The sequence below is a fragment of the Giraffa tippelskirchi genome, chromosome Y (genome assembly GCF_054371585.1).
Source record: "Giraffa tippelskirchi isolate mGirTip1 chromosome Y, T2T-mGirTip1v1.2.pri, whole genome shotgun sequence".
NCBI lineage: Eukaryota > Metazoa > Chordata > Mammalia > Artiodactyla > Giraffidae > Giraffa > Giraffa tippelskirchi.
In genome coordinates this window covers 10,209,676-10,235,211 of record NC_137290.1, presented here as the reverse complement: position 1 = coordinate 10,235,211, position 25,536 = coordinate 10,209,676, and the positions used below count along the sequence as shown (strand labels likewise).

The window sequence follows — 25,536 nt, the reverse complement described above, 5'->3', positions numbered from 1 at the left end:
TGAAGATGGCTGTGCTGATGATGCCCGAGTCCAACAACAGAAACCGTTTTCAAATACTCCTTCTTTTTTCAAAAATACAAAACCCCAAGCCCTCAAATATAAAACTACAAAAAATTCTACTTGATCAGTAGCAGATTTACGATCTACAAGACCAATTATAAGAAAGTGTTTAGCAAAAATATACTTCCCTGATCAGTGTCCCCAAAATTCATCTAATTCTAAATTGTAAGAGAAATGGCTATGAGAATTTCACTTTAAAAATCTTTTTGACCCCCTAATACCACAAGTGTCCCCATCTGATTTAACATGAAATAACATTGAAATTACTAAAAAGAAAGGTGGCTTCGGTCAGTACAGATGTTACTTTTCTTCAGAGAGAATGTGGCAGGAAGAAAACAAACCTGGGTTGAGCATCAAGATTTAAAATAAGTATCTCAGGGACTCTCAAAAACCAAACAATCAAACCAAACCAAGCTGGGGTTCTGTTTTTGCCCCATCACTTACAACCCAGGTGAAATCAAATGACAACCTGGAGTTTCAAGTTTGCTCTATCTGTACATATGAAATAAATATCCTCAACACAGGTGCAGTGCAGCATTCCTTAAGAGATCAAATAAAACACATGGCAATGTTTTCAAAATTATGAACGTCTATGTAAGTACATTACCAATTACTTCAGCTTTGTGGATTATCACCATAGGTACACCTCACACACTTTTTTACGATGCCCTTTGCTGATGCATCCCATGTGGTAAAGATATTGTAGGTCAATACTTCTGTAAAAATTCAGGCAACAGAGTTCCTGTCTGGAGCACACCTGCCAGTCACACATTTTTTGTCGGGATGTCAAAATCGAGGTTCTCTGTTCTATGGACACCACCAGAGAAGGACAAAATCTATCGGCTTCTTTCCCATGTGACAAAAATACCCTGTAAGGTTTTCTGCTTCAGTGACTGGCACACGTGCTGACTGTCCGTCTGCAAAAAGACTGTTCTATCCCCTTGCAACCGCTTGCTGTTTTCTGACTACACCATGACACGTTTTCAAGTTGTTAACAAGGTGGGAGGGCTGGTGCAAGACCTTCTTTCATTCAGAGCGCTCCAAGGGTCTCTCTCCAGGAGAAAGCCTAAGAGGTTGAGAATGTTCTGACTGGACGTGTTTCAACAGTAATGGCACTCCAGGGGCTTCTCTTGAGAATGGAGTTGGTAATGTTGAGTGAGGCAGGAGGATCGGCTGAAACACTTCCCACACAGCTGGCACTGGTAAGGCCTCTCCTGAGCGTGAATCCTGTAGTGCTGGATGAGGTGCAACCTTTGACGGAACCTTCTGCCACAGTCGCAACACTGACGGGCTCTTTTTCCAACGTAGTCGTGCTGCCGCTTATATCGAATCAAATACATCTTGTCTCGGGGTAACTCACATGGCAGGGCTCTTGCTGCTTCGTGGGCTTTGAGATGCTGGAGACGATGCACAGCCTGGGTGAAAGCTTTGCCGCACTCGAGACGCTCATGGCAGTCCTCCCTCTGAACGCTCATGCGGCCGTAGACATCTGCACGCTGGGTCAAGGACTTCCCATCCCAGTGAGTCTTCTGATGCCTGCTGAGGTGCGGCATGAGGTAGAAGTCCTCCCCACACCGTTTACATACAAAGGGCTTCTTCCCCGTGTGGATTTGCTGGTGCTTCTCCCGGCCTCCTCGGGTACTGAAGTCTCTCCCACAAAATTCACATCTATAGTGTTTGTTCTCTTGGAGGAAAAACGAGTTGTGGGCCAGGCAGGACCTGGTGCAGACTCCAAGAGTACTGTGCTCCCGGGGACCATTTCCTAGCAGACTCTCCGATGGTTTCTTAAGTTCTGAGCTTTTCTCTAGTTGATCACCCTCGTGGCTTCCTTCCTGAGTGAGGGTCTTGGGGTCACTCATATTTGTGGGACTCAAAACTTCTGCCGGCTTGACCTGGTGCGACTCCAGCAGAACATCAGCACAAGACTCTCTCGTGTGGGCACACAAGGAGTCACCTGCCTCCAAATCCTCTATTCTTGCCCCCGAGGATGATTTCTCTACAGGCAGGCTTTGCTCTGGAGTTAGATCTTTGGTTTCAGATTGGTCCTCGCAACCTAAAAGAAATGTAAAAGGTCCTCTACTATTTTTTACTCAGAGAAAAACATCATTATAGTAGAAACAGAAGAAAGAGACCAATCATTACAGACGCGTTAGTACAGAGGTTTGAGAGTTTTCCAGGAACCTAAGGAGAGAATGGGAGAAGGATAAAGAAGACAGTAAGCAAGGATAGGTGAGGGTGAGGCAGCAAAGACCATCTAGGAGGACTGAACATTGACAAAGATGCCAGAGGCACTGACAAGAGAATGAGAAGGAAACCAGAGAAAGAGGGGGGACTGGGGTTTGGCTGCAACTTCCAGACCATGCTTGGTACATCACTGCACTTTGGAGGAACTAATACAACTGTGGCCATAAAGGGATTCTACTGTCAGGTCAATCCAGGAGATACCGTACGATGCAAGTCAGCTTTCACTCTTGTAGGACTCTTCAGATCCCTTAAGCAGCATCTCAAATGTCAAAGAAGGGAAATGTAAGAGGTAGCATTTCTCGAACTGATCTTGTTAGGCAACACTTTTGGTTTTTTTTTCTTTGTAAAGAACCCCGATTATCATAATTCTGTAGGACTATTGGGGAAAACACTGGAGTACACCGGTCAACACCTTCTCACTCAGAATAAAGCAACACAATTCCAACTCTTTTCTTGGCTCCCAATCTCTCGTTTTACCCATTCAATTCAACATTTACTAAACGCTGATTCCGAGCAAAGCATCATCCACCTGGATGTTCGTAAGTCTGTACAAAGACTCTAATCAGGCTATAAATGTACAAAAGGAGAGTTTGGGGAATTTCATCTGGGAATGGAAAAAGATCAGGCAGGGGAAGGCATTAGGGCTCAGCAAGCAGTGAAATGGGCGGCAATCTTATTCTGAGCAGACACTGACTATGGAAGTACACAGTCCTGGGGAGCAGCAATATAGGGTTCTACTAGGAGTACCTATGAGAGATGAAGCTGGATGTGACTTTTGGGCCAGGCTGGGACGGATTTAAATGTTTTGCTAGAAGTCTGGATTTTCTTTTGGGAGTGGTAAGAACCTGATGTGTGCTTTATAAAGTCAACTCCCTGAGGGCTGGAAAGAGCAGTGGTATCACACCAAGGTTTTCGCTTGTCTCAGTGACAGAGGAAAGACCTCTGATTTCTAGCTGTCAGGGGAAAGGCACAAATGAATGCAGGGGCTTGAACATTAGAGGATAGGGAAACTGGCCTCCCTGGAGCTGAGCAGGAGAGGAAGAGATGAGCTTCAGAGAGGAGATAAAAGTAGTACTGAGTGAGCATGATCTGGCGTGGCCACACGAGCCCCTAAGGTGAAAGCACCTACCGGCCCTCTGCCTAAGCTGAGTGGGCTCTGAGGACCAGCTCCCAGCCCCTGCTCACTAAGCAGGGTTGTCTCCCCAAGATCCCGGTCTCACTGCTCACCTGGACATGTCACTGCACTCCCGTCTTCCTCCCTAGCACGTGACTCCTCCTCTTCCAGCTGTGAGATAATGTCAGGTTTAGGGAACTGGTACCCTGTTGAAGAAGGAGACTTATAACATGGGGGTTCTGTCTTGTACCCTCAGGAACTCCCAGCCTGGTTTCTAAAGGCTCTGAGATAACAGGCAAGTGCAAATTTACACACAAGAAAAATAAAGCCTGTTTCCAAAGATTCTGCCACTAGGGACATATGCCAATGTCTGGAAACAATTTTGGTCATCACAGCTTACCGAGGGAGACCAGGTTCCTGTAATTTTCCAGCATCACCTCCCGGTAGAGCTTCCTCTGAGAAGCACTGAGGTAGGGTAATTCCTCTGGACTGAAGTCCACAGCCACATCCTTGAAAGTTACCAATTCCTGAAATACCAGATATACTCCTAAATGATTGAAATCCGGAATTATCCCAAAGAGGGGGAAAGGTATCTGATAAGAGGGGACTGACCATGAAGCACACCTTCAGACAAGCAGAAAGACTCTAATCCAAAGGTTTCAGGGACCTACAAGGGTTTCTTTCCTTTAAGTCTTTCTCATTAAAATGTTTTCTTCTCTGCAATCACCCTCTTGTTTCTTTCAGTCTTCTAACTTTATAGAGGCTTTCGATGGCTAAGTCAAAGATCTCTCTTGGGAAACATCACACTGCACTTGAAAATATGTGGGTTATTTTCCAACATCTTTTGGTATTAACTTCTAACATAATTCCACAGTGATACGAGAACAGACTGTATATGATTTCAATACCCTCAGGCCATGACATTTTTGCACTTTATCTCCCTGGATATGTTCCAGGGTCTCCTAGTTTATAGTCTATGGGAACTTGAACAGAATTTGGATTCTCTTGTTGTGTGAAAACTATATAAATCTGAAGTATGTTGAATTTGTTCGTACTGCTTTCAGATCTACCACAGACTTCTACTTTTATTCATTCTATTAATTTTGAGTTTGATATTGAAAGTCCAACTAAAAACCTTAATTTATCTACTTAAACATTAATTGTAATTTATAGTAGGACTTCCCTCATAGTTCCCTCATAGCTCAGTTGGTAAAGAATCTCCCTGCAATGCAGGAGACTCAGGTTTGATTCCTGGGTCGGGAAGACCCCTGGAGAAGCAAATGGCAACCCACTCCAGTATTCTTGCCTGGTCAGAGGAGCCTGGCAGGCTACAGTCCATGCAGTCACAAGAACTGGACATGACTTAGCGACTAAACCACCAACCACCACATAGTGGAATTATATGGAACTTTGTTGTGAACTCTCCAAGCCTCCTGTAAATGTGTTATCATATTTTCATAATTTAAAACATAGAAAAGAAAGAGAAAAAATAAGCATATCTTTCTTTTGTCTTGAAGTCTGAGAGATGTGGGACTATTTCTAAGACAGCTCCTGCTGCGAATTTCTAGAGATCTGTGTGGGAGGAGAAAGATCCTTTTAAGTTCCTTAATAAAGAGAGAAAAATGCAAATAAAAGTTGAGCAGTATACCCCAGTCTCAGGAAAAAGAGACAGTTGGGTTTACGTTCTGGTTCTCTCTTATAGCTCGGTCAGTGTGGCTAGGTTAAGCCTCAGTGACTCATCCACAAAACACAAACAGTGCATAAATATGCAGAGATAGACAATCTTATTATAATGAGAAAATGCATTTCAAAATGACACAGTATGACTTTACACCCATTCAACTGACAAAAATTAAGAAGTTTGACAATACCAAATACTGTCTAGAATGGGGACTGTTGGTGGTGGTGGTGGTGTAGTTGCTCAGTCGTGCCTGACTCAAAATTTTGAGACCCATCCACTGTAGCCAAGCTCTTTTGTCCATGGGATTTCCAAGGCAAGAATACTACACAGCGGGTTCCCATTCCTTTTCCAGGGGATCTTTCTGACCAAGGATTGAACCTCCATCTCCTGCACTGCAGGCAGATTCTTTACTGACTGAGCCACCAACGAAAATCTTAGAATGTGGGCTTTTGAGACCTCTTAAAAGATGCTAAAAGTGAAGTTGCTCAGTTGTGTGTGAGCTCAGTTGTGTGTGACTCTTTGCGATCCCGTGGACTGCAGCCTACCAGGCTCCCCCGTCCATGGAATTTGCCAGACAAGAGTACTGGAGTGGGTCGCCATTTCCTTCTCCAGGGGATCTTCTCGATCCAAGGATTGAACCCAGGTCTCCCGCGTTGCAGGCAGATGCTTCATCGTCTGAGCCACCAGGGAAATGTAAATGGGTAAACCACTTTTGGGTCCAGAAATGTACCTATTCCTAGGTATATCTGCTCATGTGTACTGTCTTCTAACCTCCAAAATCTAGGCAAGACCCAAACACTCATTTATGGTAGAAGAGATAAATGTATGATGATATTGGGGCTCCCCTGGTGGCTCAGATGGTAAAGAATCTGCCTGCAATGCAGGAGACCCAGGTTCAATCCCTCAGTCAAGAAGATCCTATGGTATAATGAATGGCAACCCACTCTAGTATTCTCGCCTAGAGAATTCCATGGGCATAGGAGACTGTCAGGCTACAGTCCCTGAGGGTGCAAAGAATCAGACACAACTGAGTCACTCAGTTCAGTTCACTTCAGATCAGTCACTCAGTCGTGTCCAACTCTTTACGACCCCATGAACTGCAGCACACCAGGCCTCCCCGTCCATCACCAGCTCCCGGAGTTTACCCAAACTCATGTCCATGGAGTTGGTGGTGCCACCCAGCCATCTCATCCTCTGTCATCCCCTTCTCCTCCTGCCCTCAATCTTCCCCAGAAACAGGGTCTTTTCCAGTGTGTCAGCTCTTTGCATCAGGTGGCCAAAGGACTGGGGTTTCAGCCTCAACACCAGTCCTCCCAGTGAACACCCAGGACTGATCTCCTTTAGGATGGACTGGATGGATCTCCCTGCCGTCCAAGGGACTCTCAAGAGTCTTCTCCAACACCACAGTTCAAAAACATCCATTCTTCGGCACTTGGCTTTCTTTACAGTCAACTCTCACATCCATACATGACTACTGGAGAAACTATAGCCTTGACTAGATGGACCTTTGTTGACAAAGGAACATCTCTGCTTTTCAATACGCTGTCTAGGTTGGTCATAACCTTCCTTCCAAAGAGTAAATGTATTTTAATTTCACGGCTGCAATCACCATCTGCCGTGAATTGGGAGCCCCAAAAAATAAAGTCAGCCACTGTTTCCACTCTTTTCCCATCTATTTGCCATGACGTGATGGCATCAGATGCCATGATCACTGGGCGAGTAACACACACATAATCACACCTCAGAAAAATCCAGTAATACAAACTAATTAATTACAATTACATGCAACATTCTTGGTAACAGAAAGCTGGATGTAAAAAGCAGGTATTGGAAGACTACCGAAGACCATGATACCCATTTTACTAATATACATCTTTTGTGTTTTCACGGAAACATTATGCAGATCAATGAACTAGAGAGCATGTACTGACTGCCCAGCTTCTATAGAGGGGTTTATTTGGCCCACATGTGTTCTTTATTCTTTCTTCAAAATTTGTTAGTTGCCAACACCAAAATATTAGTATAATTCATATTATTAGCTGGATTTTTTGACTTCACTTTAAAAAATCAGAAGATCTAGGGATCAGGGTTCACATTCTCACATGGCGCCATCAGCTGAAGCTGAGTCATAGCTGCCCCTTACATGGGGCAGATGCCCCCCAGTTTGTCACAATATACCCACTTACAAATTTTCTTTTATTACCTCAGTCGTCTCTGTGGGCATCTTCACTTGGGATCCTAGACACGGACACTGCAGGGACAGAGGGCTAGTCTCAGGAACAGATCATCTAGAACAACGTTTCTCAACCCTTTTCCCCTTAGCTCTTCCTCAAGGAGCATTTTTAAACACTTTCTTTTCCTAATTGTCAAACGCTTCCCCCCACCCGTGAATTTTTTTCTAAAGGAAGTGCAGCATGTTAGCTTCTTCTAGGTTTCAAAACATGATTTAACAAGAACATGAAGGAGCAAATTTTTAAAAATTCACAACAGTTATTTCTTATACAAAAAGGAGCATAATAATAGTACAAATCACACGAGGGTTGCTTTGACTAAGTCAAAAGTGGAGAGAAAATGGAATAATAAACAATGAAAAATTAATTCAAGAGATAGGAAGAGAGAAAATATTAAAGATGTGGTATGTGGTGGTGGCAATAAGTGTGAGAAAAAGCAGGAAAGCAAATACAAAGAGTCAGAAGAAAATTCTGATACAGAAGCCAGGGAAAGGCTCAGTTACGTAAAGTTTATGTAAAGACTTTAAGGAAATGAGGATGTTTAATTAGATACAGGAGGTCTAGAAATCAGAAAGGGGAGCTCCTCACACTACAGAACTAAGTCAGAAGAAAACCTGACTCACCTGAGATCTAACAAATGGCTTCCTGTCAGACATCTTTGTGTCCTTCTTTTGGTGGTGTTTTGTGTTTCTCTCTTCTGCAAGGACACAGTTTGGAGCAGAGAACCCTAGAAGGGAGAAGGAATAACCACAGAGTTGAGTCCAGTCTGGCAGCACCCACAGACACAGAGAGTAGCCTGCCAACCCCTCACCTACCATGGGCAGAAGCAGCACTTCCTATGACAAGAGAAAGACCAAAAAAATCATTTCTCAGCTCAGTGTGGCAATTCCAGAAAAGAGGTTTGGTTATATCTCACCTCTAAATGCTTCCACGGATTTTCAGTGCCTTCCAAATAAAGCAAAAGTTCCCTCTTTATTTCTATCAATGGGCCTAGTTTCACCAACCATTTAGTCACCAGAGAACTTCAGTTTCTCAATTGTAACATGAAAATTACAATCATCTCTAGTTCTATGGGCGCCTGTAAGGGTTAAACATTACATATGTGGAGCACAAGGCAGGTATTAAAAAAAAAAGACCACAACTCTTATTACTACATCTTTTTCACTCAGGGATCTAGAAGACAACCACCACCTTCCCTCAGGAAACCTGAAGTCCTTCCTTGTTTGTGGTCTCTTTCCAAGAGTACCTTTCACTATTCTATAGATTCTTTCTCATACCCTAGCAAGCTCTTTCCCTTCTCTTGAATTTGAGCTCCATCAAAGGCTCTGCCTTTGACCAAGTTTAAAGATTATCTGGGACCATATGCCCTATGTCCACTGGAGGTGGTATTAACAGCCACGATTAATAAGATGACAGACTCTGGAGCCAGCCACGGAGGTCTGAATCCTGACTGCCAATTACTATTAATAATTGTGGACCACAGGCAAGTTGGGCTTCCCTGGTGGCTCAGACAGAATCCCTTGGAGAAAGAAATGACAACCCACGCCAGTCTTTTTCATGGAGAATTCCACTGGCAAGGAGCCTGGCAGGCTACAGTCCATGGGGTCAAAAGTCAGACACGACTGAACAACTAACATGTTCACAGGTTAAGTTATTCAACCTCCCTGTGCCTCTGTCTTCTCATTTGTGGAAGGAGGGTAATACCTATCTCAAGAACTACTAAGAGAAGTAAAGCACTGTTATAAAATATTTAGAATGTAGTACATTTTAAGTGTCCAACATGTTTACTATTAGCATCTTCAAAATCCTTTTAATGAATGCAGGTGCACAAAACTGGACTAATCATAATCCTTGATACATCACCATTCAGCCATACATGACCCTCATGTTTATTTCAAATTTACTTCTTTATATTTTTCAATGTAATCAACCCATCCCACTGGTCCACTTCCCCGTCTTGTGCCCTTGCCTTTCTCCCCTTGTCTATTTTTATATATGTGTATATATATGTATATATATATATATATATATACACACACACACACAATGCTTTGCTTTTAGTATCAGTTTCATTCAAAGGGCTATTAGGAGTGAATGGCTTTCTTCTATCATCAGTGAGATGCCCTTAGTTCCAATCTAGTTAACTTTGAGTTTCTAAGAGACCAGTCAAATTTTGGCAGAATTTAAATTTCAGGCCTCATATCTCCCATACTGCATGCCCTCTTTTTTTTTTTCTTTGACTGTGTATTTGTTTTGACTCCATCATCTGCTCCATGGTGCGGATCTTTGGCTGCAGCCATCGCCAGCAGAGATCCTGGATTTGGCTCACAGCTTGGGGAGGTCCTGTAACCGACAGGGACTGAAAAGACCTAAAGTTTTGATGAGAAACTCTTGGAGCCTCTGGGTTTGTTTTTGGGGTGGTTTCTGGATTTTTTTCTTGATCACGTAGATGAACAAGCTGGGGATTCCTCGAGATATCCAAAACCTCTTTCACGTGGAGCATTTTTACAGCTTGACCCTTCAAAGGATGGAGATACTCTAAAAGGCAGGCTGCTTCAAAGCACACTGTTGTGGAAGATGGTGGGCTGAGTCTTATCAGATGAAGAAGAGAGTCAGAAACCTTCGGATCTGCAGAAATTACACAGAGAGACTCACAAATGGCTTGCAGAGTTTAACTGGACAGTAGAGGTTATGTGAATCAAAGGAAGTTAGCTCATTTCACACAAATGCCTAAATGAATATTCACACAGATTTGCACATCTACAGAACGGTTGTTGCCTCAGTCAGTGTCAGGTCGAGAAGATCCACAGACACAGGCTAGAAAAATCTCAGAAATGGCACTGAAGGGTTCCCTTACTGAAGGGAAGAGACTTGAAGCCCAAACCATAACGAACTGAACAAATTGATGAACCACCTAAGAAGATCCTTTTAAAAATGAGTTCATACAAAATGAGGAAAGATCATTACAATACATTCATCCTACAAAGGACTGGATCCCTATGCAAAACATATAAAGATATCATACAAATCTGTAGAAAAAGGCAGAGATCACTTAAATATTCGAATATATTTTCTTATTTCTTTATTTAAACATTTTAACTCTCGAACTAGAAGTTAGTCTGGGATAACATATGATGCTGCTGCTGCTGCCAAGTCGCTTCAGTCGTGTCCGACTCTATGCGACCCCATAGACGGCAGCCCACCAGGCTCCCCTGTCCACAGGATTCTCCAGGCAAGAATACTGGAGTGGGTTTCCACTGACTTCTCCAGTTCATGAAAGGGAAAAGTGAAACTGAAGTCGCTAAGTCGTGTCCCGGGATAACAAATGAGAAGACTATAATTTTTTCTTAACACTTTTCCGCCTACCATGAATTTAAAATTTGCTATTACTTCCTTTTTTTGCATGTATGATACCCCCACTGAATTTCTATCTCTATAGGCTGCAGCGTAAGATTATGAGAAAGGAGTAGCAGAAATGACTGTGAAATCCTGGCAGCCTGCTTCTCTAGGCTAGCCAGGTCCCAAGCTAGAGCAGAGAGTCACAATCCCTTCTCCTCGCCCAGAGAGGGAAAAGTAGGCATAAAAGCAGCTAATGTTAAATACTTGGGGGAAAAAAAAGCCAAAGAGTCCCTAAAACCATGAGTGGTGGTGGGTTCCTTGATTTCAGAGTAGGGAAGAAAGTTCAGAGAAATGGGGATGAGTGCTGGGAGAAGGGAGTGGAGGCCAGGAGATTCCAGGTGAGCTGAGGCTGTGGGAGGAGGAAGCAGGGACTGAAGGGAGCCACCAAAAGAGAAGTGCTGAGGAATGGGGAAAGGAGGAAAGCAAGGCCAGGCAGAATGCAGAGCTGGACCAGAGGAGGAGGAGGGGGGCAAGGTAAAGAGGAAGAACCAGTCTGGGCTAGGAGAGGTGTCCAGGGAGTAGGCGCCCAGAGAGAAGGGGTGGGACTGAGGCAGAGGAGCAGAAAGGAGAGGCAGAACTAAGGAGAGGAAGGGGGCCAGGACTGAGCGAAAGGATATAGAGAGGAGAGGTGTGATGGAGGGAGGAGGTCTGAGGCAAGAGGGGCAGGAAGGAGGGACCAGGGCCAGGGCAGAAGTGGGGGACCACAGGAAGGCTGAGGGAGGGTAAGGGCTGGGAGAGGAGAGGTGGGCCAGAGCCAGGGGGAAAACACAGAGGAAGGTGGGACAGGAGGTAAAGGGGGAGCTGAAGGAAGGAGCCCCTCTGACATAAAGGGGGTGGAGCTCGGAGAGAGGCAGGAGCAGGACAGAGGGGAGGGATAATGGCAGGGCCAAGGCTGAGGGCACTGTGTTGAGGGGAGAGGAGGGGTCCTAAGAAAAAGGGGGAGTTTGAATGTGGGGGAGGCTGGGGGGAGGGGACAGGGGGTCTGGAGAGGAACGGGGGGTCTTCAAAGGCGAAGAAGGGTGGTTCTGGTGGGGGACAGCGAGAGTGGGGTCCTAGAAGAAGAGGGCTGAGGGGCATCATCGAACGGGAGGGTGGAGGTCCTTATGGAGGAAGGAGGGTGTTCTGAGGGGAAGGCAGGGGGTCTCTGAGGGGGTAAACTGGGGGGATCCTCCAAACGGGGGGGGGACGGGAAGGGAAGGGAGGGGTCCTCGAGGGGGAAAGAGGGTTTTCTAGGGCGGGAGTCCTTGAGGAGGCCAACAGGTGTGTCTGAAGGGGAAGGCCCGTGGGGTCCTCGAAGGGGAGGGCAGGGGCCCGAGAGGACGACGGAGAGGGTCCTCAGGGACCAAGGAACGCGTTCTTGGGGGTGAGAGCGAAGAGGCCCTAAAAAGGGAGGGGCTGTGGGGTCCTGGGACGGGGAGGAAGCTGCGACGCGGGAGGAGGAGGGCGGGTGGAAGGCCTTCCGGCTGGGGAAGAATTGACAGGAAGCCGGGGCGTGAGCAACAGGGAGGCCGCGGCGTCCTCCTCAGAGCTGACTTGGCCCGCGCGGCCTCCCGCACCCCTTCCCCTCAGGGCCGCTACTTCGCGCCTCCCTTTCCGTCGACTTCCCCGCGAAGAGGAGCGTCTGCTCCGGCGTCCCTGAGAGGACGCCCGCGCCTCCTTGCCCGCGAGCCGGGCCCTCACCCCCAGGGCCCCTCCCTCGCGTCCGGGCCCTGGACGCCGCGCGCTCACCTCGCAGACGGACACCCTCGCCTGACGGAACCTCTGCACCTCGCTCTTGCAGCGCAAACCCGCCAGGCAGGCGCTTCCAGCGGTCTGCGCATGCGCCCTGTGGGACGGCCGGTGCAGAAAGCGCCGCGCAGAAAACGCAGGCCGCTTCTGGCCGGCTCCGCTGGGCGGGCCCGCGAGGACCACGCGGCCTAGAGAGGGCTGGGAGGGGCCGGAGGACTACTTCCTTTAGATGCTTTACGAGTTTTGGCAGTAGTTAGCACGTGGTTTAAAACGGTTTCAAAATAAACAGTATGCAGTGAAAAGCCTTCTCACTTTGTGTGTGCCACCAACCAAATTCTCATGCTATAAAACCACGGAACACTCAGGTGACCGGTGCAAATATTTGAATATGTATGAATAATTATACTGAATAATTATGAAAGTGTGAACATGATTTCAGTGTCCTTCCACAGTGTCTTTATGTATATGTAAATAGAGATATGTGCGTATATACATATGTGCATTATACACACATACATGTGATTATCATTGATACATATTATAAATATCTATACTATAAATTCGGTAGATATTTATCTGTAATAGATATAAATATTTTAAAATATAAAATATATTTTCTAAATAAGAAATGTGACGATGTAACACAACCTATAATGTGACACAATGTGGTATATGCTGTAGCTTAAAATGTGTACTTAAGTGATACTAGTACTTCCTTGATAGTAATATAAGGCTTCCCTGGAAGCTCAGTTGGTAAAGAATCCGCCTGCAATGCAGGAGACGCTGGTTCGATTCCTGGGTCGGGAAGATCCACTGGAGGAGGGATAGGCTACCCACTCCAGTGTTCTTGGGATTCCCTTGTGGCTCAGCTGGTAAAAAACCACCGGCAATGCAGGCAGACCAGGGTTCGATCCCTGGGTAGGGATGCTCCCCTGGAGATGGGAACGGCTATCCACTCCAGTATTCTTACCTGGAGAATTTCATGGACTGTTGAGTCCATGGGGGTCTCAAAGAGTCAACTATAACACATATATCATGATGCCACACAGATTCATATTATATGTAACTATTTGTTTGTACAAATACAGTAGAAATATTTTTAGTTTGCAAAAATACTCATAGTCTCATTTCCTACTTTTTTTTATACAAAAAGTGGCAGACAGTACCCATTGTTCTATGCCTTCATTTTTTCCTATCTTGGAGACCTTTTTATATCAGTACAAAGAGAATATGCCTAGAGTTTTTGATCAGCTATTTGAATTCTGTTGTACTGTTGTTGTGACTTGATTTACTTAACCCATTTCTGACTACTGGGTGGTTGCGTTGTTTTCAGCCCTTTGCTTCCAGTATTCTGTGCACAACTAGGAGCTTCAGCAGTTCTGCTGGTGTGTGGAATTGTTGAGTGGAATTGTTGAGCCACAAAGCAAATGTGTGTGTCATTTTTACAAAGATTTCTAAACTGCCTTCCATAGACGCTTGCATATCAGACCCCCACCAGCCTGTGTGAGCAAACCAGCATTCTCAGTGTTATAGGATGCTTTTTCAGTTTTTCCAAAACTAGGTTTGAGAAAGTTTTCATGAGCAAGGTAGAATATGTTTTCCTGTGTTGAGGAGCCGTTTGTATTTAACTAAAGAACATTTATCAGGGCCTCGAGATATGTAGGGAAAGTACGGTGAAACGTGCAATAATTATGTTATGCATTGTGATGTTGATTATGATGATGATGGCATAATGGTTAATATTCTTGACACTGGCCTTATACCTGTGACAAAAATTAACTCAAAATGGATCACACACCCAAATGTAAAACCAAAACTAGAAAACTCCAGGAAGAGAACTTAAGAGAAAACCTATGACCTGAGATTTGGTGATGACATTTTAGGTATCCACGTGCAGCTCACAAACCCCTGGTGTGGGGGATTCCCCAGAAGTGCCCTTCTATGCATTTTATCTGAAAACCTGCAATTTGGAGGTCATTCAAGCTCCCTGAGCCTCAGTTTGTCCTTCTACAATAAAAGGAAAGCAAGTTATTAAATGTAAGAATCAAAGTATGTATAGGTGGAAAATCTTTATTTCCACGTGCTGAGGGTCGCTGTGTGGGTCTGAAAATGAATCAGCAAAGACAGATTAAGAGGAGACAAGCTTACAACTTATTTTAATATGCTTTGAGTGACAGAGGAGCCTTCCTAAGGAAATGAAGACCTAAAGAAACAGACCTGAGTATTTCAAACTAGGTTTGATGAGGTGTGGACAGTTGTGGAAGAATATGATCGGTTAAGGAATAAGTGGTGAGTGTAATAAGCTGGCAGAAACTTAGCAAGGCCTGTGTGTTAGGCTTCCTCTTGGAAGTGTTCCTCACCCTTTGGAGATAAGAATGCTCCTTTGCTCCTGCTATAGGGAGGGTACCTCTCCCATGAGGGGATTATGGCTTGTTTCATGGAAGAAGGGGGAAGGGGAAGAGAGTGAACCTCTTCCTTCTGCTGTTTTCTCAAACTGCTTCACCTTCAATATGCCAGGTGCCATATTTTGGAGTGAGGTATCCTGAACCCCATCAAATGTCAAATGATTAAAGTGGTGTCTGAGATCCACACAGGCAGTTTATATATGCTGGCTACAATTCTATTAGAAGACTCTTGAGAGTCCCTTAGACTGCAAGGAGATCAAAGCGGTCAATCCTAAAGGAAATCAACTCTGAATATTGATTGGAAGGACTGACATTGCAGCTGAAGCTCCAATACTTTGGCCACCTCATGCGAAGAGTGGACTCCTTGGGAAAGACCCTGATGCTGGGAAAGACTGAAGGCAAGAGAAGAAGGAGGCGGCAGAGGATGAGATGGTTGGGTGGCATCACCAACTCAATGGACATGGGTTTGCGCTAACTTCGGGAGATGGTGAAGGAGAGAGAAGCCTGGCGTGCTGCAGTCCGTGCGGTAGCGAAGAACTGGATGTGACTTGGTGACGAACAACAACAGCAACCCAAAAAGTAAGAAATAAAGGTGGTTGAGGGAGGAATGGAGGTAAGGGGGAAGCAACAAGGGCATTTCCAACAGGGATCACTGATTCCTGATTAGAAGTCATCGAGGAATTAACACAGCTTGGGGTCCAGAGGAAAAATAGGTCAACAACCCAGCTTGGAGGGTCCCAGGGAGTCATGCACTAAATGTCAGACTTGATGCAAAGCTCTCTGTGGTTGTGTGCATTTCCATCTAATTAAAGAAGCAGACATTTTTTCTCAGAATCCACATGAAACATCCAGAGGTCAGGAGACTCCCAGCTCTTAAGTCACACACATACCTTAAGTGCACGTCAACTTCTTGGAAATTCATGTCTTGTTCTGGATCTTGTTTTTCTCCCTTGTTCTTATTTTCTAGGCTGAAGGTAACTCACAAATATTTTCTTATGTGTGGGTGTCTTGTCCAGGGTGCCTGCCAGGGGCAGGACACAGAGTCAAGTGTTGAAACGCTGTATGTTCAGCTTATGGTTGCTGAGGGGAAGGATGCAGGGAAGGGATGATCAGGGGGTGTGGGACCGACACGTACACACGGCTGTATTTAAAATGGAGAACCAACAAGGATCTGCTGTAGAGCACAGGGAACTCTGCTCAGTGTTCAGTGGCAGCCTGGATGTGAGGGGAGTTTGGGGGAGAATGGATACATGTGTATCTGTGGCTGAGTCCCTTCGCTGTCCGCCTGGAACTATCACGGCATTGTTAACTTGCTATACTCCAATATAAAATAAAAAGTTAAAAACTTCATGTTCGATTTATTAGTGGCACCTCTTAAGAGAACATAAGTAGGAGGTTACATTGTCTTAAAAGGTTTTCTAACTCCTTATGTTAAAATCAGAGCAGCGAGAGTAGATAAAGGGATTATATACTCATACATATTTAAGATGTCACAATATGTAATCATATAAAAGCAATTTATGCACATTTTAATCTTGATTCTTATTTGCTGAAAGAAACTATTATTAAGAGAAAAGGGAAAATCATCCCCCTGAACATGATATCACCCCCGTTGTTCTTGCTCCCATGCAAATATTTCACTCAGTCATCATATCTTTATACAACTTAAAAAAAAAAAAAACTTTTTGTTTTATATTGAGGTATAGCCAATTAACAATGTTGTGATAGTTTCAGGTAAACCACGAAGGAACTCAGCCATATGTATATATTTATCCATTCTCCCCCAAATTCCCCTCCCATCCAGGTTGCCACGTAACATTGAGCAAAGTTTCCTGTGCTATACAGTAGGACTTTGTTGGTTATCCATAAGTTTATCCATAAGAACACAGCATAAGTTTCTTCTCTAAGTCTGAGAGTCTTTCTGTGTTGTAACTTCATTTATTTATTTATTTTTTTTATAAATTTATTTATTTTACTTGGGGGCTAATTACTTTACAATATTGTAATAGTTTTTGCCATACATTGACAAGAATCAGCCATGGGTTTACATGTGTTCCCCTTCCCGAACCCCCCACCCACCTCCCTCCCCCTCCCATCCCTCTGGATCATCCCACTGCCCCGGCCCCGAGCCCTTGTCACATGCATCGAACATGGAATGGTGCTCTGTTTCACATATGACAATACACATGTCTCAATGCCATTCTCCCAGAACGTCCCACCCTCACCTTCTCCCTCAGAGTCCATAAAATTGTTCCATGCACCTGTGTCTCTCATTCTGTCCCGCATATAGGGTTATCGTTACCATCTTTCAGATTCCATATATATGCATTAGTATACTGTATTGTTGTTTTTCTTTCTGGCTTACTTCACTCTGTATAATGGGCTCCAGTTTCATCCATCTCAGTAGAACCGGTTCAAATGTATTTTTTTAATGGCTGAGTAATATTCCATTGTGTATATGTACCACAGCTTCCTTATCCATTCATCTGCTGATGGACATCTAGTAACTTCATTTATATCATTTCATTTTAGGTTCCACATATGAGGGATGCCATATGATATTTCTCCTTCTCTGTCTGATTTACTTCATTCGGTATGACAGTCTCTAGGTCCACACATGTTGCTGCAAATGGCATTATTTCATTCTTTTTAATGGCTAATATTCCATTGTACTGTGTGCAACTCTTATTGTATGTGTATATTTTATGCTTTGCATAATTTATTATGCTGTCTATTTAAAATTAGTATACCTAAGATCTACTAAGAGTACATCATGAGGAATGCCGGGCTGGATGAAGTACAAGCTGGAATCAAGATTTCTGGGAGAAATATCGATGACCTCACATATGCAGATGACACCACCCGTATGGCAGAATGTGAAGAAGAACTAAAGAGCCTCTTGATGAAAATGAAAGAGGAGAGTAAAAAGTTGGCCTAAAGCTCAACATTCGGAAAACAAAGATCATGGCATCCGGTCCCATCACTTCATGGGTAATAGTTGGGGAAATAGTGGAAACAGTGTCAGACTTTATTTTGGGGGGCTGCAAAATCACTGCAGATGCTGACTGCAGCCATGAAATAAAAAGACGCTTACTCCTTGGAATAAAAGTGATGACCAACCTAGACAGCATATTAAAAAGCAGAGACATTGTTTGCCAACAAAGGTCCGTCTAGTCAAGGCTGTGGTTTTTCCAGTATTCATGTATGGATGTGAAAGTTGGACTATGAAGAAAACTGAGCACCAAAGAATTGATGCTTTTGAACTATGGTGTTGGAGACGACTCTTGAGAGTCCCTTGGTCTGCAAGGAGGTCCAGCCAGTCCATCCTAAAGGAAATCAGTTCTGAATGTTGATTGGAAGGATGGATGTTGAACCTGAAACTCCAATTCTCTGGCAAGCTGATGGGAAGAGCTGACACATTTGAAAAGATCCTGATGCTGGGAAAGATTGAAGGCAGGAGGAGAAGGGGATGACAGAGGATGCAATGGTGTGATGGCATCACCGACTCAATGGAGAAGAGTTTGAGTAAACTTTGGGACTTCGTGATGGACAGGGAGGCCTGAAGTGCCTGGCGGTAACAAAAAGTCGGATATGACTGAGCGACTGAACTGAACTGATGATCTAATAAATACCCAAATCCATAGAAAAGCTGAATGTTCAAGTGAATTGTAGAACACATCCCACTCAGTCTACTGGAGGCCTCCTTAAGTGCAGAGCGTTGTTCACGGGGGCCTGGGTGACTGGGGGGACGGCCTGGGCATCCCAGGTTGCTGGAAACAGCATCTTCTGCCTCTTACCCACGGATCCCCTGTCCTGAAACTGTGATCAAATGCTGCCAGGCACCCTCCTGGGACAGACAACGACTCCCAGCTGAGACCCAGTGGGCTGAGAGCTATGCAGCATATGCTTTTGTACAGTGTGATCGTCTAGTGCATATCTTTGAACATGTATGAGCCCGAGCACGTACACAAACACAAAGCACATCTGAAGGGCCGTGAGAATAGGGATTGAGAATGTTCGTGCTGCTGCTAAGTCACTTCAGTTGTTTCTGACTCTGTGCGACCCCATAGATGGCAGCCCACCAGGCTCCGCCGACACTGGGATACTCCAGGCAAGAACACTGGAGTGAGTTGCCATTTCCTTCTCCAGTGTATGAAAGTGAAAAGTGAAAGTGAAGTCGCCCAGCCCTGTGCGACTCCTCCCGACCCTGTTGAGTGGCCGATAAACAGCACCCTGACCTCCGGTAAGGAGAAGGCGGCACAGGAGATGGAATTCAATCATGTCGCAAACGATTCAATCAACCAAGCCTCCATAATGAAATGCTAACAAAGACCCGGGACCCCCATAATGAAACACTAAGAGAGACTCGGGACCCTCAATGCTTGAATGAGCCTCCCTGGAGACACTCCTGGAGGTGCAGGAAGAGGAGGCACCCCGAGGACCACAAAGTGCAGTGCATCTCTGCATTGGAGCATCACAGCGACTTCTCTGGTGGTCCCGAGATGGGGCCTCCCCACTCCCAGTGCAGGGGGCCCGGGTTCAATCCCTGCTCAGGGAACTAGATCCCACGTGCTGCCACTGAGAGTTTGCCTTCTGCCACTTCGACCGGGCACAGCCAAATGAATAAAAATTGCTATTAATGTATATATTCATATATATACTATTACATTGTGAGCATGGCGCTTCTCTGAATTCGGTGAGCCCCTCTAGTGAATAGCAGAACTTGAGGGAATTGAGGAATCCCAAACTTGTAGCCAATATATCAGAAGTGTCGGCAGCCTGGGAATCCACAGAAAACTTGTCTGGTGTCTAGAGAGAGGGGAGTGTTCTGCCCTCCCCCAAATAAGTTAGGTATATAGACCCCAACTTCTGTGAAAGAAACTGAGCCAAGACAGGTGAATGAGAGCCAAATCGACAAAGATTTATTAGCATGTGTTTTGTCTAGTGTGAGACACAGGGAAGCACCCGGAGGTGAGTGCCTCAAAGAGGGGCTAGGATTTGCAGTCTATGTACCTAACTTGCTGGCTTCCCTGGTGGCTGAGACATTCAAGAATCTCTCCCTGGGGAGAGATTGGCTGGCTGGGGAGGCTGGGGATTGTTGTGCAGGTCTGTGCTGTGGATCAGCTCCAGGTGTACAGCGAAGGGCCTCAGTCAGACAGATAACGTGAATCCATTCTCAGAAAGGCCATTTTGATACCTGGCCCAAAGGTGGCAAACATGAGTTCCTTTTTCCCTCCCTTGGACAAACCAAACCCAGACTGCCAGGAGGCTGGTGAAAGGAGTCCCTCCCCGGACTCCCTGGGGAGAGGACACCCGCAGGTCCTGCAGGAGGGAGACCTGCGAGCACGTGAGCCCAGGCCCTCGTCTCCCCCTCGGGCCTCATTCCTCCTGAAAGCAGGGCGACATCATTTCCGAAGGCCCTCGAGGATTTCCCCAGTCGTGACTTCACATTCATCTCAGGAGGCTGTGCCTCTAGGTGACTTGAAACCCTGCACTGAACACCACCGTGAAGCAGATGGCATTGCTGAAACCAGGAGTCCCTAGTCCCTGTTTAAAAATACACACGTGGCAGCTGACGCCTGACGTAGGTTCTGCACCCGCTCTGCTTCCCAGGCCACCCTGTTCTCTGCTCCTCAGGGGGTTCAGCTCAAGGATTCAGGGTCCCGCTTTGGGTGACTGCACCTGGAACATCTCCGGCGGGAGTTAGAATGCAGCCACAGTTCCTTCGCCGCCAATCCCTTTGCTGCCCCCTCCCGGCTTGGGAACAGAAACAGTGTGGCGCTGCGCCCACGCCCGCTGCGACGCCCTGGGGGATGTCAGAGCCGCCTCTGCTTCTTTCATACCTAGTTGCAAAAGTGAAAACTTCTTCCTGAGTCCGTGTCACTCAGGCTTCGCCTGTGGCACGGGGCTCAAGACCCTGCTGGCTAATGCAAGAGACGCGGGCTTGGTCCCCGGGTGGGGAAGATCCCCCGGAGGAGGGCATGGCCACCCGCTCCAGTATGCCTGCCTGGAGGAGCCCCTGGGCAGAGGAGCCTGAGGGGCTGCAGTCCACGGGGGTCGCACAGAGTGGCACACGACTGAGCGACTACACGGCAATTGTATTGTTCTTAGGGGATGAGGGGCGCAAGACCTCGTCCACCACCCGCTGCGCGGGGTCTCCGAGTCCCTGCTGTGGCCCCGGGACTGAAGCCCGCGCTGCCCGCTGGCCGGGAAAACACAGTCGCGAGGGCCCCTCCGCGCCGGCCGCCGCGGGCCCGGCCCCCGCCTCCCGCCGCTAGGTGGCAGCAGGCCTCCGCCGGAGCCCAGGCGGCCGGCGCGCCAGACCGGCCGAGAGACGCGGGCCTTCCCGCGCGCCCGCCCAGCCGGCCGGCCCCTCCCAGGCTGCCGGGCCGCGCCCCCTCGAGACCACCCCGCACCCGCAGACGCGCTCCCAGGGCGCCCCCTCGCCTTCGCTCTGCGCCTGCAAGCGCCTCCCCCTGCATCCCCGGTCCCCTCGGCCCCCCAGCCCTGAGCACCGTCCCCTACCCTTCAGAGCCGCGGCGCGGGACTGCCCCCCGCTGCCCCCAACCCGGCTGTGACTTGGCACGGGTGCCCAGGGGCACGGAGTCTGGGTGGGGTGGGGTTTGGCGCAGTGCTGGACCGGGGCGTCCCGCGTGGGGCGGGGGTCCTCCAAACGTGCCTGGGAGCCACCAGGGCAAAAGCGCGGAAGGAGCGGCTCAAGATACCCCGCGCACCCCGAGCCCACACGGGTGCTCAGATCGAGCGCTTAAAATTGCCTGCAACAAGTTTGTTGTCATCAGGGTCGGAGGACTGGAAATTCTGGCCTCACACCCCCTCTGTGAGCCTAGCGTTCTGGCATCCCTGACTCCCTGGCGGGGGGGTTCCCCCTGGTACCCAACACCCGTCCCTCCCCTCCACTACCCCACCTGGACCCGCCGGGGCCCAGGGCTTCCAGGAAACGGGACGTGGCCTTGCCAGCAAAGAACTGTGTTCTACTCCTGAGTTGCAGAGACACAAGGGCCTGGATGCCCGGGGGTGGGGCGCGGAGGCCTAGGGGCTGAGGTCCCGCCCTGCAGACTCACCAAATGCACAGTGACACCCAGGCTTGCGTGGACCCCTCTCCCAAACACCCACACACTCACTTGTGCTCACAATGGCCCACTCACAAAACCCCCAAGATGGTGGCAAGCGACAGTCTTTTGGAATGGGCACACACTTGTAGTAACACACCCCACCTGGCCTGTTTATTGAAGATGGTCCTTACCCTTCAGGATAGACTCTCGTCAGAACTTAATCAAATGGAGTCCCAGCACAAAACCTGAGAAATGCTGTAGGTATTTGGGTAGCTGGCACTTTGGGCCTGTTATGAATGGACCTGTCAGGAACATTTTTTATACATATGCAGGTATATATGTAAAGTTTACACACACACACACATATATATATATACCAGACACACACATACATAAGATTCATTGGAAACATCGATGCTGAAGCTAGAACTCCTATACTTTGGCCACCTGATGTGAAGAACTGACTCATTTGAAAAGACCCTGATGCTGGGAAAGAGTGAAGGCGGGAGGAGAACGGGACGACAGAGGATGACATGGTTGGGTGGCATCACCAACTGGATGGATGTGACTTTGAGTCAACTCTGGGAGTTGGTGGTGGACAGGGAGGCCTGGTGTGCTGCAGTCCGTGGGGTCGTGAAGAGTTGGACATGACTGAGCAACTGGCCTGAACTGAACTGAGTCTATATATATGAGTTAATCTATAGTTTTGCAGGCAGATTCTTTGCTGTCTGAGACATGAGGGAAGCCTATATATACTGGTAGGCTGCAGTCCATAGGGTCGCAAAGAACAGACACTACCGAAGCGACAGCACGTGTATATATATGAGTTAATTTTTGGTTTTGTTTTATAGAAGTATAGTGGATTTACGACAATGTTGTATTAGTTTCTGGTGCACAGCAAAGTGATTCGGATAGAAATATGTATGAATTTTCAGATTGGTTTTCATTACAGGATATCAGATAGAGCTCCCTGGACTATGCAGCAGGATCTTATGTATTTTTGTATGTAGCAGTTTGTATCTGCTAATCCCAAAGGCCTAATTTATCCCTTCCCCAACCCCTTTCCCTTTCAGTAAGTATAAGTGTGTTTCCTATGTCTGCGAGTCTGTTTCTGTTTCCTAAGTCCATTTGTATGAATTTCCATCTATAAGCTATATCATAAGGTAATTGTCTTTCTCTGCCTGACTTCACTCGGTATGATAATCTCTAGGTCTATCCATGTTGCTGCAAATGGCATCATTTCATTCTTTTTGATGGCTTAGTGATACTCCGTTGTGTATATGTACCACATCTTCTTCATCCGTTCGTCTGCTGATGGACCCTGAGGTTTCTTCCATGTCTTGGCTGTTGTAAACAGTGCTGCTCTGAACATAGGGATGCATGGATCTTTTCCAAGTAGAGTTTTCTTCAGGTACGTGCCTGGGAGTGGGATTGCTGGCTCATACGATAGCTTTATTTTTAGTTTGTAAGGAACCTCCACACTGTTCTCTAGAGTGACGGCACCAGTTTATATTCCCACCAACAGTGTGAGAGGTGTCGTGAAACATCTTCGTACACACCCTCTGTTAGCTTAATACGCATTTCTACTGAGAATATACCCAAGTACTGGGTTGTTGGGGTTGGACATGCATATGTGCAGTTATGCCAGCCACCAGTTTACTTTCCTAAAGAGCAGCACCAATTCACACTTCCATAACAATGCACAAGAGTTCCAGGGGTTTCACCACCTCACCGACTCTCCTGCTTTTCCTTTAATTAGTCGGAAGGATATGTGCTTGTACCCCTGGAATCTGGTGTTTCAAGGCAAAATTTTGAAAGAAATTTCTCAAGATGAATAGATTATAAATATCCACAAAATTAAAACTTCAAAAGTAGAAGGTAGAGAAAGAGAGAGAGGCTTTTTGTTTGTTTGTTTTAATGAATACACCTTGTTATGACTTGGGATTCTTGTGAAATGCACGCGTTATCTTAAAGAGAAAACTCACTCTATAGTCTTCCAAATTGTTGAAGTGCTGAAGCTCATGGGTGATCATTTGACTTCTCAGAAATGAGTGGGTGCTTTCCCAAGTAACAGAGGGCTGGAAACTGGTGATAATCTTAAAGTCAGCCAGCACCAAAGAACTGTCATAAATTATATCTCATAAGCGGTGAAGTCAACAATACCTGAATGCAAGGAAGAACTGGAAAAGATGCTGATTGAATCAACAACAGAAAAACCCTGGGGGAAGGGCACTGCAGGGGGAGGAAACAGCCAGTGCAAAGGCCCTGAATCAGGGTTTCTGTTGCTTGCCACCAAAGGAGTCTGATACAGAGGCTTGTTGTTGTTGTTTAACTGCTAAGTCCTGTTGGCACAGTCTCTAGAGTCAGCCTCCTTGGATTTGAATCCTGGCTTGGCTCCTTATGATCTCTGTGACCTGAAGCAAGCGACAGGAACTCTGTGCCTCTGTTCTCTTATCTCAGAAAGAGACAGAATAACAGAATTGGCCACGTGGTCGTGAGCATTAAGGGGATCGACATGTGTAAAGACACTGGGTTGGTGCCTACCGCATGGTCAATACCCAAGAAAACGTCCTCATTCTAATTATCTGCATAAAAAAACAGAGGAGAGGAGATTCTGGCCCATGGAGGAGAAATACAGAATTGAAGAATACATTTATTCACTCATGTGTTCATCACAACATGTGCTGGGGACAAATTAACGTAACACCCCCAGTCAGAGGTGGACACATTATTCATTCTCCTTTGCTATAGTAACAGAAGCTACTGGATGGCTAAGGACTACAGTTCCCAGCATCCCTTGCAACTAGCTGTCGCCACGTGACCTGCTCTGGCCAAGTGAGGAACAGTGATCCGGGCTTCTTGTAGGAGTCGCCCTTTGAAGGACTGAAGCGTGTCTTCCCCTCTCCTCATCCCCCACCTTGCCCCGAATATGGACTGGGTGTATGTGGGAGGGTGAGCCCTCTCCAGCCACGTGGCACAGAGCACCGAGGTCAAAGGACCCTGGCTGCCCAACTGCACCAAGCTGCACTGCCCCAGCCCTGGGAGTTTCACACACAGCCCACAGTCTTGAGAGAGACAGCAGTTGGGTTTATTGAAGCTGCCATGCTTGAGACATTCAGTATGTTTATCATGAAGCCAGTGACAGACACTAACATGTGCTGAGTACTTGCCACGTCCAGGCACTCTCCTATTTTACATGTATTAGCTTAACTGATCGTTCATGATGACTCTCTGAGATGGATACTATCATTGTCCCGCTTTAGAGATGAGGAAACTGAGGCACAGAGAGGTGAGGACAGCTGCTGCAGGCTGCAGACTCTGAGCAGAGGAGTGACAGACACACTGACATGAGGTGATGTCAGTGACTTCCATCCTGGGTGTCCTCAGGGCCCCCCACCCCAGGAGGAGACACGAGGAGACACTTGGGACTGGTCCAGTCTCCAGGGTCAACCCCTCCTCATCACCCTTGCCCTAGACCCTCCCCACTCCCACCGGCCTATACTTTCCACCCCACGTGTGTCTCACCTCCTTTCTCTGGAGGCTTGATCTGCGCCTCCTTGGTCTCCTTGTCCTCGATGGTGCTCAGAGGCAGCATCATGAC

The 25,536-nt window shown here is 46.8% G+C and overlaps 1 protein-coding gene across 1 annotated transcript; it reads right to left on the bottom strand.

Moving 5' to 3' along the window:
• Positions 1 to 627: 627 nt before the first annotated feature.
• On the bottom strand, positions 628 to 25,533 carry LOC145537687 (zinc finger imprinted 2-like). The gene is made up of 7 exons (XM_081568538.1): positions 25,461 to 25,533; positions 12,458 to 12,655; positions 7,954 to 8,057; positions 7,303 to 7,350; positions 3,819 to 3,945; positions 3,532 to 3,624; positions 628 to 2,113 (listed from the first exon to the last, which is right to left on the bottom strand). The coding sequence occupies exons 1-7, from the start codon at positions 25,531 to 25,533 to the stop codon at positions 1,161 to 1,163; spliced, it is 1,596 nt and encodes a 531-aa protein (XP_081424664.1). The 3' UTR covers positions 628 to 1,160.
• Positions 25,534 to 25,536: the final 3 nt, after the last annotated feature.

Coding starts and splice junctions, on each gene's coding strand:
- LOC145537687 (XM_081568538.1), bottom strand. CDS start 25,533: ATGATGCTGCCTCTGAGCACCATCGAGGACAAGGAGACCAAGGAGGCG. Junction 12,656..25,460: donor CAAGCCTCCAGAGAAAGGAG/GTGAGACACACG, acceptor GGCCCCTCCCAG/CCCTCTCTAGGCCGCGTGGT. Junction 3,946..7,302: donor TGCCCACAGAGACGACTGAG/GTAATAAAAGAA, acceptor CTGGTATTTCAG/GAATTGGTAACTTTCAAGGA.